At 38.6% G+C, this 21,593-nt stretch overlaps 1 protein-coding gene across 1 annotated transcript; it reads left to right on the top strand.

Moving 5' to 3' along the window:
* Positions 1-1,590: 1,590 nt before the first annotated feature.
* LOC134284640 (uncharacterized) lies at positions 1,591-20,657 on the top strand (the record flags this gene model as incomplete). The annotated part of the gene is made up of 2 exons (XM_062843641.1): positions 1,591-5,475; positions 19,131-20,657. A coding segment is annotated over one exon (819 nt), but the record flags the coding sequence as incomplete, so codon positions are not given.
* Between the last annotated feature and the right edge of the window lie 936 nt (positions 20,658-21,593).

Here is a 21,593-nt window from a genome sequence, read left to right as displayed (position 1 = left end):
GATATTTCCTCTAGAATGTCCCCCAGGAGTTCACGGAAATTCATCTAGAAGTTCTCCACCAGTTCTTCCACCAGGAGATTATCAGGAATTGTTCCGGATTTTCCCGGATATATTCGTGGGAATTCCCCGGAAATTCCTCCAGGAGTTCCCCGGGAATTCCTCAAGGAGTGTTCCGGAAATTCCTCCAGAGATTCCCCCGGGAAATCATCCAGAAATTATCAGGTTCCACTTCCAGGAAACCCCCAATAAAACTTCCGGGAGTTCCCCGGGAATGCCTCCAGAAGTTCCCCGTTAATTCCTTCAGGTGTTTGCCGGGAATATATCCAGGAGTTCCCCGTGAATTCTTGTAGGAGTTCCCCGGGATATCCTGCAGAAATTCCCTTGGAATTCCCCAATGAGTTTCCAAGAAATTCCTCCAGGAGTTCCCCACGAACTCATCTAAAATTACCTCGGAAATTCCATCAGAAGTTCACCAATAATTCTATCAGGAATTTTCCGGGAGTTCCTCTGAAATTCCCGTGCAATTCTTCCAGAATTCCTACAGGATCTCCTAGAGGAGATCTAGAAGGAGGTTCTGGAGGAATCCCGGAAGAAGTTGCTGAAGGAAGGATTTTCTCTGCGAAATCCCAGAGAAAAACCTTCGTACGGAATGCCAGAAGATTCATCACAAAGAATCCTTCGTGAATCTTCATAAAATTTCCCGTGAAGCTTTGTCCCAGTATTTCTTCAACAACTCCATAAAGTAACCGCCAGAGTCCCAGCAGAATTCCTTCCATCGTAGTCCGAACGCCTAAATTGCAGAATTTTTAATGAGTATCTAACCTTAGTTCTCTCTGTAATACCATTAAAAGTTCCCCCAGAATTCCAGCGCAATGTCTCTAATCAGTATTTTCCCTGGAAAGCTTCACAACTCCGTTGGAATCTCACTATCTGGATTTTCCCCAGAAGCCCACTCAAAATTTTTAAATTGAATCATTTTCCCTACACGCGCGTGAAATAGTACATTTAAATTTCAATAACATTTCCTGAGGAAAAGAACGAAATTTCTCTAAGTCCAAATCGTAAACAACCTGGTGCCCTTTTCTTCACATCCTTCTTACAGCATCGTTTCGTTAAAATGCTGTCAGTTAAATAAATGTCAAAATTACTTACGGAAAAAGGTGAAATTTTACTTGAGCGCTCTACTTGGCAACAGGAAACTTAGCTTTAATTGGTAAATAACAAGTTGCCTTCGTTGCGGTGAAGATGCAGGCAAATGTGTGTGTAGATTTTCTGCATACGAAACATCGTATTTCCCAACTACAGAGAAAGATTTCTTCGTTGCATTACTGTGATGGCGTTTGGCAAAAATATTAACTGAAATATGTTGGTCGTTATTCTAAAGCTACATCTATCTCAATTTCAAAGCTTTCTGCTCAATCGTACTTGGAACACACACGATTTGACTTGAGTTGCGAAGAATTTGACCGACTTTTTGAATACACTAGTATGGTCAAATCATAATTTTTGACCATCGTACATAGGATAGAGTCGCGTAGAAGGTGTGACGGGAATTGAATTCACGTTGTGCCTTAAATAGACGTGAACTAGACGGAAATAGTGGTTAAACTGCGCCCAAAACTCTCCGTTATTAACAACGTACATTACCGGCGGCCGCCCCGGTACGATCTAGAGCGACTGAAGCAACCGGATGTCGCCACCGCATACGCGCAGAATCTCGAGGCAGCGTTGCCGGACGAGGGTGTGCTTGATGTGGCCCCTCTAGAGGACTGCTGGAGTACAGTCAAAGCAGCCATCAACAACGCAGCCGAGAGCACTATCGGGTACGTGGAACGGAATCGACGAAACGATTGGTTCGACGAGGAGTGCAGAGCGGTTCTGGAGGAGAAGGATGCAGCGCGGGCGGTAATGCTGCAGCATGGAACCCGACAGAATGTGGAGCGATACAGACAGAAGCGGAAGCAGCAGACCCGTCTCTTCCGGGAGAAAAAGCGCCGCCTGGAAGAAGCGGAGTGCGAGGAAATGGAACTGCTGTGCCGTTCACAGGAAACACGCAAGTTCTACAAGAAGCTCAACGCATCCCGCAAAGGCTACGTGCCGCAAGCCGAAATCTGCAAAGATAAGGACGGGAGCCTTCTGACGGACAAACGTGAGGTGATCGAAAGGTGGAAGCAGCACTTCGACGAGCACCTGAATGGCGAAGAGAATGTAGGCACGGATGACCAAGGCAGCGGAGGAAATGACTATGTTGGTGCAGCAAAGGACGGGAACGAACCAACTCCCACGCTGAGGGAAGTTAAGGATGCCATCCACCAGCTCAAAACAACAAAGCGGCTGGTAAGGACGGTATCGCAGCAGAACTCATCAAGATGGGCCCGGAAAAGTTGGCCACCTGTCTGCACCAGTTAGTAGTCAAGATCTGGGAAACCGAACAGCTACCGGAGGAGTGGAAGGAAGGGATAATCTGTCCCATCCACAAGAAAGGCGACAAGTTAATGTGTGAGAACTTTCGAGCGATCACCATTTTGAATGCCGCCTACAAAGTGCTATCCCAGATCATCTTCCGTCGTCTTTCACCTAAAGTAAATGAGTTCGTGGGAAGTTACCAAGCCGGTTTCATCGACGGCCGGTCGACAACGGACCAGATCTTCACCGTACGGCAAATCCTCCAGAAATGCCGTGAATACCAGGTCCCAACGCATCACCTGTTCATCGACTTCAAAGCGGCATACGACAGTATCGACCGCACAGAGCTATGGAAAATTATGGACGAGAACAGCTTTCCCGGGAAGCTGACTAGACTGATAAGAGCAACGATGGACGGTGTGCAGAGCAGCGTAAGGATTTCGGGTGAACACGACAAGGTGATGGACTTTCCTGCCTACTATTCAACATCGCCCTGGAAGGTGTTATGCGACGAGTCGGGCTCAACAGCCGGGGTACGATCTTCACGAAATCCAGCCAATTTGTCTGTTTTGCGGATGACATGGATATTATTGCTAGAACATTTGGAACGGTGGCAGAACAGTACACCCGCCTGAAACGTGAAGCAGCAAAGGTCGGACTGGTGGTGAATGCGGCTAAGACAAAGTACATGCTGGTAGGTGGAACTGAGCGAGACAGGACAAGCCTTGGCAGCAATGTTACGATAGACGGGGATACTTTCGAGGTGGTAGAAGAATTCGTCTACCTCGGTTCCTTGCTAACGGCTGACAATAACGTGAGCCGTGAAATACGAAGGCGCATCATCAGTGGAAGTTGTGCCTACTATGGGCTCCAGAAGAAACTGCGGTCAAAAAAGATTCACCCCCGCACCAAATGTACCATGTACAAGACGTTAATAAGACCGGTGGTTCTCTACGGACACGAGACATGGACGATGCTCGAGGAGGACCTGCAAGCACTCGGAGTTTTTGAGCGACGGGTGCTAAGGACGATCTTCGGCGGCGTGCAGGAGAACGGTGTGTGGCGGAGAAGGATGAACCACGAGCTCGCTGCACTTTACGGCGAACCCAGCATCCAGAAAGTGGCCAAAGCCGGAAGGATACGATGGGCAGGGCATGTTGCAAGAATGCCGGACAACAACCCTGCAAAGTTGGTGTTTGCTAACCATGCGGTTGGTACAAGAAGGCGTGGAACGCAGAGAGCACGATGGGCGGACCAGGTGGAGCGTGATCTGGCGAGTGTTGGGCGTGATCGACGTTGGAGAGCTGCAGCTGCAAATCGAGTATTATGGCGGCAAATTGTTGATTCAGTATTATCATGAATTTGATGTTAACTAAATAAATGAAATGAAATAGACGGAAATAGAATTTAAGGGACAATTAATCGATTTTATAATTTTAAGGAAATGGTAGTTATTTTACAATATGTTTTACATGATATGAAAGCTAAGTCATGAATTGGTCATTGAAACCAAACTGGCCATAAGACCATAAGAAAAAACTCGATCATTATTGATCGGTGCTTAGTATAACGAGAATTAGATAAAAACCCTATTTTTAACATTTTTTTCGTTCACATTTCGCGTGTCATTATGAACATGAATTAGAGTGGGCGTTTTACGTGTTCATAATTTCTACTAGTTGTGTTACCACGAGAATCCAATCCATTCAAATCCGAGTGTGAAATCAAGTGGCCGATCCAATTCACCGTTTTCACTAGTATTGCCACGAATTTCATCTCCTGTTCCACGTCACGAACTTATCGAACTCCCATAAATAGGCTTTCGAATTCGTTGCAAAGCTCCAAAGAAAATAAACAAGCGAATGTCCAACAGTAACCAAAACGACAGTCTTCCAATCTACGTTGACTGACGTCAAATCGTCGAAATCGAAATCGAAAAATCGTCAACGGCAAATCGTTTATTAATTGTCACGGTGTGCTGCTACCGGTGGCGCTGCACTGCTGCCCGTGCGTTGTCAATCGGAGTGAATGTAGTAGGAACGTTCCACGTTCGCAATTCCCAATGATTGCGAAAGACATCAACAACGCCCAACAGTAGCAGCAGCAGCCAGCCAGACAGCAATCGGACAATAATCACCTCTGCTCTATCCGTACGTCAAAATAACCGAAAACGTTGTTGGTGGCTTGTCCGGCGCTCCGGCCGGACACTCGATTTCCACCTTTTTCTATGTATTTTTCTAGATCCAAATCGGCAGCCAAAGGAGCAATATTCGACGATTCGACCGATGACCTGACCACCCGCGCAACAGTTCGACACACATTTGAAAGTGAATAACGATGCGATAATTTTCGCGGGAGTTTTATTCGTTGGAGTGGAATCCACTTCCGAGAGTGCGATTTTATGATTTGATACCGGGGGCGGGCGTCGGTACTGTCCGTTGGTTTAGATTCCTAAGAGGAAGTTTACAAGTGCAAAGTGATTAAAGCGGGAGGGAGAGCGGCAGCTCTCAAAAGAAAAGCGATTCGATAGGAGTGGGTCGCGCGATCGAAACCGGTGCAATTTCATGCTGAACGATCTCGGCGAGTGTTTTCCAATCAGTGTTTGGATGGTTTTGTGTAATCGATTCGAATTTTATTTGCCGGAATCCACGGAGGAAAGTGTTCGGTACCGTGAGATGTGATGGTCTGTTTTGGCGAAGGGAAATTATCGCCGATGCCAACAACATCAACGACGACCTTGGAGAAAGTTTTCGTGTGAAAATTTCTACCGGATACCGCGCAGAAGAAAGAGCAATCAAACGACCGGAAGAATAGTAACTAGTGATAGTGATAGTGGAAGCAGCAATAGCAGCAGAAGCAGAAACCCAGCAGGCTCGGTAGCGAGATGCTACGCTCGCCGGCCCATCTCATAGGGCACGGGCCGACCGGGGCCGGGGCGGGCGGTGTCATGAGTTTGCACAGCCATGCGTCTTCGCCGCCGCACGCCCGGACGTCGCTGTTCGATTCCTGCCACCGGAAAATACGGCTGATCGGCGGAGGACCGGTGGCGTTCCTCGGAGGATTAGTAGCGTGAGTATGGGACTCTGGGCAATAATGTGGGAAGAACAAATGGTGTCTTGTACATTTGTATATTTCAAGCATTTCACTATTAACTGTTAAAGTTCGGTCTTGTGATCTATATTCTGTAGAGTAAGTTCTATATGTGCTGTCCCGAAATTACGTAGACTTATTTTTGGTGATCTCAGACCATATACTCCCCTCTTTCCAAAACATACAGGGGATAGACAAAATGATCGAGAAAAGCAAGATTTTCACTTTACAAAAAATGTTCAACTAGCTGTAACTTTTCGAAAAGTGCATCAAATATTCTCAAATGTATGTTCATCTACTAGTTGTGTATCAGTGGTCAAAATTTGGAAAAGATCGAGCTATTCCTTACGAAGTTGTAAAGATTCTAGAAAAAGGTAGAATTATTCGATAGCCAACTTTGAGCTGTTATATCTCCGGATTAAATGAACCGAATGCAATGAAATTTTGAGCATTAATGACTTATGTAATGAGCTATAAAAAACTTTTGACTATGCTTTAGATTCTTAACACGAAAGAAACTTATAACGATTAGATTATTTTTCTAATAAAACACCAAATTATTCAAAATTCAAGATGTTAATTAGAGTTCATTGCAACTCCCTCTAATTGACTTGAATATACAGTCGAACCTCCATGATTCGATGTTCCTTGACTCGTGTAAATATGTTTTGAAGGAAAGTAACAACATAGCCGGCAATAAATAAATTGGAAAAGTAATGGGATGAATATTAAAAATAGACCAATTTACTAAAAAAACAAAAAAATAAATAAAATCGCTATAACTTTTTCTCTTGTTTTATAATTTCAAGTTATTTCAAACGTTTTTCAGAGCTCATTATATAAGCCATAAATGGTCAAAATTTCAATGCATTCGGTTCATTGAATCCGGAGATTTAACAGCTCAAAGTTGGCTATCGGATTATTCTACCTTTTTCTTGAATCTTTATAACTTCGTGCAGAATAGCCCGAATGTTTTCAAATTTTGACCACCAATACCCAACTAGTTGATCAACTTACAGTGAAAATTTGAGAATATTTTATGTACTTTTCGAAAAGTTACAGCTAGTTGAACTTTTTTTGATAAGTGAAAATTTTGCCTATCCTGATCATTTTGTCGATCCTCTGTAGACTTCTGACCACAAAAACATTTCGAAGTTTGTAAATATGGAGCGTAGACTTTGGCCAGATACCCCCTACGAGTCTACGTAGTTCATTGACAGACCCATACATTTGCTTAACTCTTGTGCATTTTCGACCCAAACCGTAAACTACGTCAGCGTGCTGTTCCCACCGTGATTCATTAGGAAGGTTATAAATTCTTTTGGATACTCACCCTAATTTTTCCTAGTCATTGATCCACATTTTTAGCCCTATTTTTTTCTGAAAAAAACATCACTTAAATATTTTTTTTAATTTCCGAAGATCTGGCTTTCTCAACCTTTGACTATTCAAAAAGGGTTGTTTTGCTTTGCCCGACGTTGCCCAGTCGCACTCATCCAGCACTTTTTTTATAAGATTTTTAAGGAATGTCAGTAGAGAAATTCTTAAAGATTTTTCTAGAAAATCCAAGTGTCCAAAAATAATGTTATTCCGATTTTACTAAAGTTCATGCTAACTCTATTTCCAGTAACGCTTTTTGAAGATTCAAATTTTGGCTTCAAGTGTTCTTTCTCAATTTGTTTCTTCGAAAACATAAATGAAATCTCCAAAAATCTTTAGATTGTAATTGAAATGAGGTTAATAGCAAAGGGGTGTAAGTGACAAAAACCCACTTTCGAGTAAATGAGGTTGAAAGTTTTTCAGTATGGAGTTTCAACATCGACCCAATTTTCTCCGATTTATTGTAATTTTTCTAATCATCATAAAAACAATCTTTAAAAAGTTCCTGAAAGCTTGAATTCTGATGAATTTTTTGACATTGTCAGTTCAAAATTGTCACTTACACCCTTTTGCATCTGGGCCCCTCAAATGTTTCCTAAACTTATTAATCTATCTATATACAGTATCGGACTATAAAAATGCACCAAAGCCGTTTTCCCATACAAACTAGTCAACTTCGGATTGCTATATCTCAGTTATTTCTTAACCGATTGTTTTTATTTTTCTGTGACGAACTACAAAACATTTCAATTTTCTATATCTATTTAAAAAGTTCGGTAAAAACTATTGATACAAAAGTTACAGATAGGTTGAATTTTGACAAAAATGCACCAAGACATGAAATTCAACAGCAAAAAATGGTTACGTCATACCATTACGGTGTCTTCGGCAAATATGTTTCTTGTGTAATGACGAATAAATTTGCTAAAGAGACCAATATGATTTGACTTCAGCATTTTTAGATATAAGATTTTTTGTCTTGGTGCATTTTTATTGTCAAAATACAACCGTCTGTAACTTTTGCATCAATAGCTATCACCGAACTTTTTCAGAGTAGTGTGCGGTAGTTCTAGTTCGGCAGCAGCAAAGCATCGCGCGCTGGCTTTGCTAGATTTTTGCGATTTTTCTCTTTTCTCTGCGGGGCTCCGACGACGGTACGAGTGTGCGCGCGCCGTGGTTTCGAGTCGGTTCCGAATTTTTGCTTCCCATCGGCGCTAGTTTCCAATACACTTTTAGTTGATAATAAATATTTTCTTTCAATTACACAAAAGAGTGAAAAATGTTAGTTCGGGTTCGCCGGTCGAGAAAAAATCCGGGCGCCGACAAGTGAGTCGCGTTCAGTGTATTTCTGTGTGGAATAGACTAAAAGTTTCTGCTCCCTAGTGGAGTGGAGACGCGCGATAGAATTTTCTTTTTGGTTAGTTTTTGCGTCGAAAAGTGGTCGGTTGTTAACGGCGGTTTGTGTATATTGATCCATTGTCAAATCATATCACCAACCATAGGTGACTCCCGGACTGACAATGTACCTTACCCTACTAACAAAAAATCCTTCCTGAGACAAACGTGGAGATGCAGCGATTCGCGGTCTTTATAACAACGTTTGTCTTACTAACATTCCCTTCCATCCTCGATGACCGTAAGGACGTGGCCGGCGCCGTTATTGACCTTATTAAAGTTGAGAGCTCTCGAACTGTGTACATTGAGAATAGTAAGCTAGTCCCAAACCCTATTCATTGGTTCCTTGTGCAATTTCGATTGCTCTGGTCAATCACGGAGTAGCAACTACGAATTGTGCGGTCATCTATGCTCATGCTCATGCTCAATAGCTATCACCGAACTTTTTCAATAGTTTTTGAACATTGAAATGTTTTGTAGTTCATCACAGAAAAATGAAAACAATCGGTTGAGAAATAACTGAGATATGGCAATCCGAAGTTGACTAATTTGTATGGGAAAACGGCTATGGTGCATTTTTATTGTCCGATACTGTATATAAAAATGAGATTGAAGTTTCTTTGAGGCAACAAAACTCACGAATGGATGAACCGATCAGCATGACTCTTGCATGATTTGATTCGTATTCATGGTGGCTGTGTTTATAAATAGAAAAAGTTACGAAAATCTTCTAAAAAGTAGGAAAATTGTGAAATTACTGATTTTTTGTGAGTCGGGAAGAAATTTAACACGATCAAAATTAAACCAATCTAGAGTGCGATGCTGCAATGACCTCAACAGTTGTCAAACCACCACAACCGGGCAAGACAAAGTTTTCCGGGACAGCTAGTTTATAAATAAATTCCTTCTGCAAATTTACAATACAGTCGGTTTGCATGAGGTGTCGTTCAAACCAACGGGGTAGACGGTAGCAGCAAGTGCACAAAATAGGTTCCCCTGTTCAAATGAACCCAGATCCTATGAACAAAATTTCCTCTGAATTGAAGAAGGTCACGTCTACGCGATCCGTGCGTTGAGCTGGCAATGGTCCATAGAGAAGTACCCCGTGAATTCATTTGTATTGAACTTCCCGTATACAAATTTTCACATCAATCGGTCCAATAGTTAACGAATCTACCTAGAAGGGTCAGACAGCCAGACAGACAGTTTAATCTTTATATGTGTAGATTTATTTGCAGTCGAACTAGTAACTCTTTGGTCTAAAGTACATTCAGTCCAATCATACATTACCGGGAGAGCAAAAAGAGGTCTCAGGAAAATCTATAAGAGACAGGGAAAATGGGCGTACTAGAGCAGCGAAAGGGGACTCAGGAAGAATTTTAAACGGGTCTCGGGGGGATTCAAAGGGGTTTCAGATGGCTTCTAAGCGGTTTGAGGGACTCCGGTGGTTCCAAGGGAGTTCAGAAGAACTTTCAGAGCACTTTAAGGGTTTTGTAGGTTTCCATGAAGTTTCAAGGATTCCAAGGGGGTTTAGGAAATTCTTATGGGATTTCAAGGGCGTTTATGGAAGTTTTAGGAGCTTGACGAGTGTTTCAGAGGGGGTTTCGTGTTTCAAACGCATTTCAAGGGTTTTTGGAATGATTTTCAAAGATATTTTAGGCGTTTTCAGGGGCATTTTATATGGTCTTAGAGGGCTTCAAGAAGTTTTAGGGGGTTTCAGAAACGTTTTAACCTGTGTTTAGAGGAATTTCAGGGAGATTAAAGAGCGTTTCAGGGAATGTTATGGGTTATCTCTGGGAATCTCAGGGGGTTTTCTGATGCAGACAGGGAGCTATGAATTCTTCTGGAACGTCAAATAAATTCCCCGAAACGCCCCATGAAAGGTCTTGAAATCCCTAAAAGATTGAAACCCCCTTTGAATCTCCAAGTGATGCCGGTAAACTTTTGAAATAATCACTCAAAGGGGCTTTTCTTTCTTCCAAATTATTAGTTCAAAATAAATAAATAAAAAATATGATTTTTGAAAGGCACAACTCCCATGTGATGTCCCTGAAACGCACGTAAAATTCACTACAACCATCTAAAACTTTTCTTTCAAGCTTTTCTGAAAATCCTGGAAACTCGCTTGGCCTAAGCTGAAACCCGCAGGAGCGATTGCTGTCCTCGCAAATTTCTGAAGGAATTCTAGGAGAGTTTCTAAAGGAATATCAGATTGAATCGAAAGAGGAATCCCTTAAGTAATAGCAAGAAGGTCATTGAGAAATGCCTTGAGATAAGTTGGATTATTTCTGGAGAAATAACTGGAGATACTCATAGATAGCTTTTTTTATGAACCCGCAGAGAAATCCCCGAAAAATCCCTTGTCCAATCCCTGGTAATATTTCTGGAGAAATTTTAGTAGGAATTCTTGAAGGAATCGCAAGAGAAATCTCTGAAATAACCTCTAGGAAATTCCCCAGTTAAATTTCTGGATGAATCCACAGAGTAATTCAAAGAGGATTTATTGAAAAAATCACCATAAAAACTTCTAGAATTCTTGAGAATAGTCCTGCAGGAACACTGGCAAGGATTTCTTGGGGAATCCCTGCAGGAGTTTCTAAAGGAATCCCAAGAAGAAAAAAACTTCTGGAAAAATATCACAGGAAAATGCCTGAAAAACTGTCAAAGGCATAGCTGAACGGATTTCGACAAAAATCTCCGGGAGCCCTCCTGGAGGAACACCAGCAGAAATTCCTGGAAGAATCCCTACAGAAATTCGTCGAGGAATTACAGCAAGACTTTCTAGGGAAATCCCACCACGAATTCCTGAAGGGCATCGAATAGGATTTTTCCTGGAAAAATGCCGGCAGTAACTTCTGAAGCAATTCCAGCAGGAAATCTACTGCATAAGCCTCAGCATAAATTCCTGTAACAATCTCAGTAAGGTGTCGTTCGTAAACAACGTAGAATAAATTTTGGTCATTTTGCTCAACTCAGCCTCCCCCTCGTACACTTTCGTTCATACAAAAATATGAAAGTTAGTTTGTAGCGTAGACTTTGGCCTCCTTCCCTCCCCTAAAAGTCTACGAGGATTATGAACGGCCCTCCCTGTATCCCTAGGAAAAAAAGCACTTTATGCATTAATTCCATTTCGGAACGAGATTCATTTAAAGAAATATATTTTGCCGGAATGTTTGGCCGTTTTAAAAAGTTAAGCGAGATTTGTTCGTTACGTTACTTATAAATAATACCAAAAGACATGAACTGAATTAATATTACATAGTTATAAAATGACAATGCTGAGTGACACTTTTTTTTTCTTTGTTCAAAAAAGGCTGACAAAATCGGGCCACCACTGTATAGTGAAATGCTGTTAGAGGCTTGAATGTAAACTGCCTTTCACTTTAATTTGTACATTTATATGTACTATTTTCTGATTGGCCCTAAACTTACACCCTATCGAAATGTTGGCCAAGTAATAAAACGTAATTCGAGCATTCCAAGACTGCGTAGCCATTTTCAGTAACAGTGCCTGTGATTTTTTTTTCAATTTATAAAATTCTTTCAAAATCCTACAACGTTTCTACCCAAATTCCTCGTTGACTGTCTGGCATATTTTTTGCCGTCATCAAGAATCCGCAAAAAAATGCAAATCAGTTAAAACACAGCGTCAAGAATTAGTCAAGATAATTTTTCAACATATTCTTACAAAGCTGTGAATCGTATTTCATCCTTTTCGCGCATTCTAGAACTACTACTAGGTAGGAAACATGGTCCCTTTTCCGATAGTGATAATGATTTGCATGAGAGGGAAGAAAAACAATTTTCAGCTTTGAAAGGAGGAATAGTTTCGAAAAGCAGTTACTTACGTCCATTAGATATGTTGGGCCCCTTTTGCATCTTTCAGAATTTATCTTTGGGTTCTCTTCAACAATGCTTTTTTCAGAGATTCTGCGATGGAGCGGACCTGGTGTGATGGTTAGAACACTCGACTATCACGCCTAGGACCTGGGATCGAATCCCACTCCCGACAAACTCGCAAAATGTGAGTTCTTCCTTCGGAAGGGAAGTAAAGCGTAGCCCGAGCAGAAGGAAATAGCAACAGCATAATAAAATGTGTTATTTTGGAGAAATAACTGAGTAGCGGAAAGAGTTATTTTCATGTTATTTACATAACATATCCTGTTATAAACTTGTCTGTCATAAGCGGCAAAATAACAAAAATTATAACAAAAAAATGTTCCTGGAAGACCTGTTTAATAACATGTTTTGTTAGTTTCAATAACAACTTAATAACAGCGAATTTTTAAAATATTTCAATAACAAATTTTGATATGAATACGTTATTGATAACAATCTGAAAACAAAATTTGCTTTTTTTCTGTTGCGGATAGGAACTCCTCCAAAGTCCCATATGCATTCAATGGGATACGCAACAATAGGATCTATTGTTAAATGTTTTATTCATAATTGGAACGCTATTGTTGTCGCAAGCGATTTATTATCGAAAACAGGGAGAAATAATAGTTTTCGTTTATTTTCCAAACAACTTACGATGAAAAACTACCGTCGTTTTGAAACCCTTTATTACGTGGTTTATTGTTTATAAGACTAATTTACATTATTACATCATTGATTGACACATTTATCCAAGTGAATCTAAGTGGGCTCGAAGCAGTGAAATGAAGAAAAATAAAATGTCTAATAATAATCAATGGAGTTCTTGATGACTTATTTTTTTAGATTTTTGTCGAAAATGTGTTGTTCGTCGTTGAATTCCACCGTTGATCCAAAATGTTTCATAAAATGGCTAACACTCTAATACACTCTCTATTTTCGTATTCATACCTAACTGAAACTGGGACAAAAAAAAACAGATATACTTTTCAAAGTGCTTATAAAACAAAAGGCTGATAAGTTGGCACTGTAACGTAATGTCAGTAAGAAGAGGAACTGATGTCAAAATAATATTTTCTCTTACAGTTCCTCACGGAATGCTGTGAACAACGAAAATCTCGAATGGTGTAGTTTAGATTGCAAAGCTAGTTATGTTGTAATATTAATGATCAAATATGTGTACAGTCTCAATGACACAATAATAACTGAACTTGTGCTACAACAAAACATGTTATTGAAATGTAATTTGATATTTTCTTACCAAGAGCACGATCATAACAAAATAAGATTGCCCAACAGAACATGTTATAGAACGGTGATGACTTAATAAGTTAATAATAACAAACCGAGATATAAAAACTGGTTACGTGATTCCGTTGTTATTATTTTGATATTTTCCTCTGCTCGGGAGGTCCCGAGATGAACTAGCCTAGGGCTAAAAATCTCGTTAATACAGAAACAAAAAAAAAAAGAAAAAATCTGCAAAATGTATGAATTTTTTTCAAATTGATTTTAATCTATTCAATCAAAAACTATATAGGTATTTTCGTCCTGAATTCTTCCGACAATGTTCTAAATATTTATTTAAAATTTAAATCCAGGGTGAAAATACTTTAAACATACTTTAAAAATTAGTCAAGCATCATCCATCACGTTGGTTCTTCAGCATAACAAACTTATACTGCAAAAAAGGTTTTTTTCTATTATTTCTGTCTTATCCCGGGTAGACGAGAATATCTAAATCATATCTCAAATCGAACACTTTTTGCTGTCATAGCTCGATGTGATTTTGGTGAGTTATTCAAAAATCTAATGAATATCGCACGAATAGCTCAAAGTGATATGATATCAGTTTTTATTCTTGTCGAAATAGCTGAAAATGTCTACATAAGAACAAGTTTAGCTCTTCTGCATGAAATGGAACACACACACCCATAGAGATGGCTCAATGTTAGTGAAATGCCATGTGCCCCTTTCTGAGCTTTGGAAACGAAGAACCGCATGCTCTTATTCCCATGTTATTTGCAACAGCGAGCCACAGTTGAGTGGTAAGCATCGCCTCCTGTGAATCCTAAGGTCGTAGGTTCGATGCTGGATGCTGGCATTTTTTTTCTAGAAAAAAAAGTGACAAATCTTGTCTGCTATTGTTTTGATCTTGTAATATCTTAACGAGCTATTATTGAGTAGTTCACCATATTAAATTTTGCTATTATTTCCGTTCTTTTACCTCTTATATCAATCAAACCAATATCAGTTTTTGCTCTTCAGTAATTCAATCAATCATAACTGAATATGCTATTCATCAGATTTTTCCACTTACTCGGGATGTAACTTTTTAGTCCCTTCTTCTGTAAGTCACTTGATAACTATTTTTATAATCTTGGTCCCTAAAACAACAATTTTAGCCAACACTTTCCGCTACCAGTCGCGTAATATGAAATACAAGCATGGTGTTCTGTACCTTTTTAAACAATATCTGTTAAATTTCGACCAAAATGCATATAGAATTTTCCAAAAAAAAAACAAGTTTTGACTTCTTTATGAACTTGTAAAGAATTAGCCTAAGTTAAAACTCACGAATAAAAAAACTGTTTATGAACTACAGTTATAATTTCAGGTTGATCAGTACTTAGGAATCTGAGATACCAGACTTTCAAACTCTACCATGTATGTACACATTACTTTTTTTTTATTCGTGAATTTTAACTTAGGCTAATTCTTCACAGGTACATACAGTGTATCAAACAATTGTCCGTACAGCAATTTTTTGGTCAAAATAATTTTTCATTTAAATGTTTATAACTTTTTTATGCGTCAATCAAAAATGCTGAAAATTTGACTAATCATGAATCATATATTAAAGCTCCATTGGTAAAATTTTGAGCGAGATCGTATAAGTTTTCTGAAAGTTATAGAACTTTAAGTAAAACTTATGAGATTTTTGAACACATTTTTAAAACATTATATCTCAATATATACTTGATGAAACTTTTTCAATTTTTTTGGTGTTACAGCTTTTACCTAAGGCTTTCATATGCAGCTTCGTTTAAGGTTTTATTTTCACTACGAAAAATATGAAAAATCTGTATATGTTCAGAGTGTCAATTGGAAATTTATCATATTTTGATCAATAAAATTGCCAAGTGTTTTCAACTTTTTTAAACTCTCTTAATGTAATATTTTTATATCGGACCTACTAAACTACATATGAAGAGTAGGTCCTACGGATTTTTCGTTCATTATTATTATTACTATTTATTAACGACACTTTACCATTATTGTGGCATTCGTGTCATGATTTTTCGTTCAGTTGATGCACTTTTGTTGGTGGAAAACCTTTGGCAGATTATATGTGCAAAATATGGTAAATTTTTAAACATCGTCAACTACATAAGCACATTTTCCATATTTTTTGTAGTGAATGTAAAACCCCAAACACAGTTGCATATGAAAGCCTTAGATATAAGCTATAACACAAAAAAAATGAAAAAAAAAATCATCGAGATATAATGTTTTAAAAATGTGTTCAAAAATCTTATAAGTTTTACTAAAAGTTCTATAGCTTTCAGAAAACTTATTCGATCTCGCTCAAAATTCTACCAATGGAGCTTTAATATATGATTCAAGATTGGTCAAATTTTCAGCATTTTTGATTGACGCTTAAAAAAGTTATAAACATTTGAATGAAAAAATATTTTGACAAAAAAAAATGGCTGTACGGACAATTGTTTGATACACTGTATAACTGCTAATGTGGGTTTTGTTCGTTTGAATGCTGTATCTATGACATGGGAGTTTTCCCTCGGTTTGCCGCTGATTGGAATTTCTTTCAAACCCAGATAGAGCCGATTCACACAGAACTCTCTCAACTTCCACGTTTCAGCAAAGCATTGCTCCCAGCGATATCCCCAGCGATTGTATAACATTTCGCCGAAAACCAGTTCGCGGAATTCCTTTTCGCGGTGTAACATTTCGCGGAATGACATTTGGCGGAATGAATTATTTCGCGGAATGCACCGTTTTGCCGAAAACCATTTGGCGGAATGTACCGTTACGCGGAAAATCGTTAATAAGAGCAATCAATTTAACTTATCGAGAGACAACATCATGATGAGATTCAAAATTCAAATCAGCACATGAAAAATGGAATACTTTATATCAAAAATTCATTTTTGTATCAGTATACTTTGAAAGAACAGCCTATGTATAAAAGAAGGGAAATTCTCTGATTATATTAATTTAGCAGTTCTGCCAAAATAAGTATAATGCATACAATTTATGAAAGAACAGTTTTGACCAGAAGAAGGAAAAGTTTCGTATTGAACATAACAGCATATCTGTTAAGAACAGCGTTTGTTTGAAAGATGAAAAAACCTGTGATACAAAAATGAGATTTTTTTTTCTAATATCTATTACAACAATTTGAGTTAGTTAGAACATACAAACAATAAATAAAAGAGAAATCTGGTAAAGCTAAGGAGTGTTACTTGGCTTAAGGGTTACGCGGTCACACTGTTTACAAATAGCATGATTTTGGCATAATTACAATACTTTCAATCGATAAAGGTGAAAGTGTGGAAGCTGATAAGCAGATTCAGTTCTTTAATTATGATTCTGGGTCATTAGGCTGAAGGAGATTACACTGAATGGACGTTGGGCCGAACAATCATTGGGCTGAATAGATGTTAGATCAATAAGATAATAGGTCTCGGAAGATCTAAAGAACACATCTCCCACAGAGTTAGCAATAAGACTGCCAATAGATAACCACAGATAACAGACGTCTATCTTTGCTTTCTGCCTTGTGTAAAACTTTGTAACGGTCATATCAGAGTATGTGGTTATGCTCCCGTTGCGTGGCGCTAGCGTTCCATCACTTACATTGTCATTTTTGTTTTCAGTGCTCGCCGTTTTTGGCCGTTTGGCGCTCGTGTCGTTTTGTGGGTTAGTGTATTTTATCGATGAACACTATCATCGTGGGGTCAAATCGACTTTATATGTGGGCAGTCTCCGTTGGTGGTGTTGAGGTGTACTTAAATCCTTTACACACGATTTCAACGTATTTTTGTTCGAGCTTGAACGTCTGTTCTCTGTGAGATAACTTCAGTGCAACTTGAATGAACAACCCTTGTTTTAAAGAAGGATAAATCTCTAATGTCAGCAGCCTGGCCACCGAAAAACTCACTAGCAGTGCTACCACAGACAAACAGGTGTTTCACTCTACTCACTTCCCATCGTTTCCCTTTTTAACGAATTATTCAAATAATCTGTAGTTCACAAATCGCTTGCTCATGGCGCTTGTATCGTTTTTACTCCTATTTGACGTTTGCTAACTACCGCCATCTACTCAGTGGGTTTGTGAACCACAGCGTAATTAGCATTGGGCGATTATGTTTTCGTGAGGTGATTTTTATCGCATTTTATTCCAAGTGATACGTATGTTTGTATGGTGTTGCTCTAAAGATCATTTTTGACAGAATGAAAAATCTCAGATTAGTTAGCAGTTTGGTCACTAGCACACATTTTTAACAGTATACTTGAAAGAACAGCCTATTATCAAAAAAAGGTCAAATCTCCTATAGAGATATCAATTTGATCATTAAAAACTACACACCACATGAACAGACTTTGAAGAAAAAAAAGGTAAATGATGAAAAATTTAACAATTCAGTCGCCAAACAACAACGTTACTGGAAGGAACAGACTTATTTTAAGGAAATCAAAAACTCTGAAAGAGTTAGCAATATAAGCGCTTGAAAGTACAACTTATGTGACAACGATGGCTTGTTGGTCATTGCGCCTAATATCTATTTAACCTCATTTACAATAGACCTAAAGACATTCGGCCGAATGGCTTTTGGCATGACTTTCAGAACTCTCAAGAACAGCCTACGAATCAAAGAAGGTAAATTTTTGTTCAGAAAAGTAACAGATTTAGCATCAATTAATACAATCGTAGAGCTGAGGTGATTATGATTGCGCACGAATCGGTGATGGAATTAGTAAAATTTAGCATAGAAAATAATGTGTTATTCCATTATTATTTGCAAAGTATTAAATTCCGCGAAATGGTATTCCGCGAAACAGTACATTCCGCGAAAAGTCGTTCCGCGAAATGGTATTCGGCGAAATGGTGCATTCCGCGAAATGTTACACCGCGAAAAAAAATTCCGCGAAATGGTTTTCGGTGAAATGGTATACAACCATCCCCAGCAGTTCAATCCTCAAGCTACTTGCCTGATGCTATCGGTGGTGATTATCTCACAATTTCCGATTATTGGATTATTTATAGAACCAGATTGCTGCTCCGTTCTTCGTCGGTTGGTTGGAATTCTTCCCATGTTCCCACATGCTACTACTGACTGGAGTCGTTCCCATCACATATCTACCGGCGGCAGTCAGTGTCAGTGCTTTCTTTTCCTGAGGCTGCAATTCGCTCCCATGGCAAAAGCAGACTGCTGGATCCGATCCAGAACAAATAACTCCCCGCTCACTGTTCGAGAAAGGAAGTCGAAACCAGAATACGTTCCGGCGGCGGTAGCAGAGATGTGGGAAACATGACGCGATCTGACGCAAGCAGTGCCGATCGGATCTCGTTTATTGACTCGGAAACAGCTGGTTTGCGCTCTGTGCTGCTGCATCCCAGTCCCCCTGAGTCGCAAGCAGTGCAGGTTTATTTTGATAAAGATCGAATCAAGATCTACATATGTGTTGTGCACTTTTGAGCCACGACCAACCGGATATTTATGTTTGATTTTTAGCTGTGGGAGGTGGTTTCTCTGATCACAGAATCTTAAGTTTACAGAGATTCCGTCCGGAACTTGTAGGTTTATGTACATCCATTGCAAAGCCATAATCTGCACCAGTCATTTGCTAATTTTATCGCTGTACCGTTTTTTTATCTGCATCCACACACCATTTCTTAACCGCTAAAACCAGTTTTACTTATCTCTATCCTCGTATTTCTTGTTTTCTCATTACAGGTAAGTGTCACCACCCGCGCTCAAGACAACGCGCTGTCGCCCATGTATAATTACTTCAATCCAATTGTCTTGACTGGGGAAGAACCTATCGACCGACCAGAAGTCAGCAGGCTGTCAGCAGCAATTAACTTCTGGGCTGGGGCTAGGTTCCTGAAGCTGTGGCCAGCACCCTTTTACGGCGCGACTTGCATCATACGATTTGTACGATTAGATACGGTAGGCGCCAGCAACCGGTTTCGGAATTGTTAGCGAATAATTAAAATGAATTCTGTTTGCGTTACTTGATGGATTAAATGTCTTTGCTGATCGTGGAACTTGTGGATCTCGGAGACGTGACGTTTCTAGAAACGCACTTAAGGATTCCTCCAGAAATTTTACTAGAATTTTCCCCAAGGATTACTTTAGGAAGTCTTCCATGGATTTCCCCAGCGATACTTACAAAAATTCCTATACGGATTCCTTCATGAACTAATCCAGGGGTTTCACCAGGAATTCCTCCAGAAAATCCTTCATGATTTCTTCCAGGGATTGCTGCAGAAATTCCTAAAGAGATTCCTCCAGGAACTTCTACAAGGATTAATCCAAGTATTCCAACGCGGATTTTTTTCGAGATTTTTTATAGGCATTGTTCAAGAAATTCTGACCGAGATTTCTGTAGGGGTTCCTTAAGAAATTTCGTCTACGGATTTTTGCAAGGCTACCTCTTGGAATCTGACCAGAAGGGAATTTCAAAATTATTACAGGTTGCGCTATTTTATTACAACGATTCTTGTAACAACGGTTGCAATAAAAGATGTACCGGTAATAGTTAAAATAACAAAAAATACAACAAAAATGGAGAGATTGAAACAAAAATATAACAAATTGTGATATGATTATAACAAGATTATATCATTTTTTCCCGATTGAACTTGCTTGAAAATAACAAGATAATAACAAGCTTTGTTATTCGTTGCAAATCAAAATTATTATAAGTTTTGTTATAAACCCCATGACACGAGTGACCAAAATAACAAAATTTATCAAACTTTTTCGCAACAGTACCAAAAATATATCAAATTTCAATATAATTTCGTTACAGAATTTGAAATACAGTATGTATTACTGTAAATGTGTTACGAAGTAATGTTAGAGGCAGTAACATTAATGTGCATAATATAACAAATGTTGTTACACATCTGTTTGTTATATGTACGTTTGTTTATGGAAGAATCCGTACAACAAAATTATATCAACTTCTGGTATTTCTCACAACAGTTGTTATAATTTTATTCCAATTTTGTTACACTCCCGATCAAAAGTTTGGGGTCACCTAGGGGGTCACCCTCTCAAAAACAAGATTAATCTAGGTCTCATTCGATCAACGATCAAACGATCATAAAGATAAAAAGTAAAAGATACTTAAGGCGAAACTGGAAGCATTTCCTCATTTTTTTGGTTTTTGATTTTTTATTAAATAACGAAGCAATATTTTCAAAATCGGTTTTCGTGCACATGTAGAGTATGGATCAAGGTATCATCTGAATTTTTTTGAGGCGGAAAATGTTTTCCATTTTGGCAGAAACCATTTTTTTATGGAATTTTATACAAAAATGGTTTCTGCAAAAACGAAAAACATTTTCCACCACAAAAAAAAATCAGAAGATTCCTTGATCCATACTCTACATGTGCACGAAAACCGATTTTGAAAATATTGCTTCGTTATTTAATAAAAAATCAAAAACCAAAAAAATGAAGAAATGCTTCCAGTTTCGACTTAAGTCGAAACTAAAAGTTTTTCCTCATTTTTTTTTGGTTTTTTATTTTTTATATTAAGTAACAGAGCAATATTTTCAAAATCGGTTTTCAAACATATGTAGAGGAAGGACCAAGATTTTTCTGTTTTTTTCCCTGATGGAAAATATTTTTTTTATTTTTGCAAAACCATTTTTTTAAGAGTTTTTTTTTTATTCAAAAATGGTTTTTGCTAAACTGAAACATTTTCCACCAAAAAAAATCAGTTGAAACCTTGATCCTTCCTCTACATGTGTATGGAAACCGATTTAGAAAATATTGCTTCGTTGTTCAATAAAAAAAAATAAAAAAATTGGAGATGCATCCAGTTTCGCATTAAGACATAATTTTCAATAAAAATCCCAAAGTTTTTTTTAATAAAAACTTTACCTAAAGTTGCAGCATTATCTGAAATATAAATTATAATTTGAGGCAGCCAGTGTCGCTGGAAATTAGACCGACCAAATTTTAAGATGAGACCAGTAATATAACCTATTTTCTATTAGCTTCCCAACTTTGGATAAATTCAATTTTTTTTGGATTTTTTGTTTGTAAACAGTCTAAAGTTTGTTTGTTTTCAAAAGACAACCAGATTTGGCACGTAATTTGGTGAAAATGTGGGCTTAAAAATACCATGTTTTTGAGGGAATGATCCCAAATTTTTGATCGGGAATTCTGGTTAGGAATTTT

This window comes from Aedes albopictus, unplaced genomic scaffold (assembly GCF_035046485.1).
Source record: "Aedes albopictus strain Foshan unplaced genomic scaffold, AalbF5 HiC_scaffold_395, whole genome shotgun sequence".
NCBI lineage: Eukaryota > Metazoa > Arthropoda > Insecta > Diptera > Culicidae > Aedes > Aedes albopictus.
This window is presented reverse-complemented; position numbering and strand designations above follow the sequence as displayed.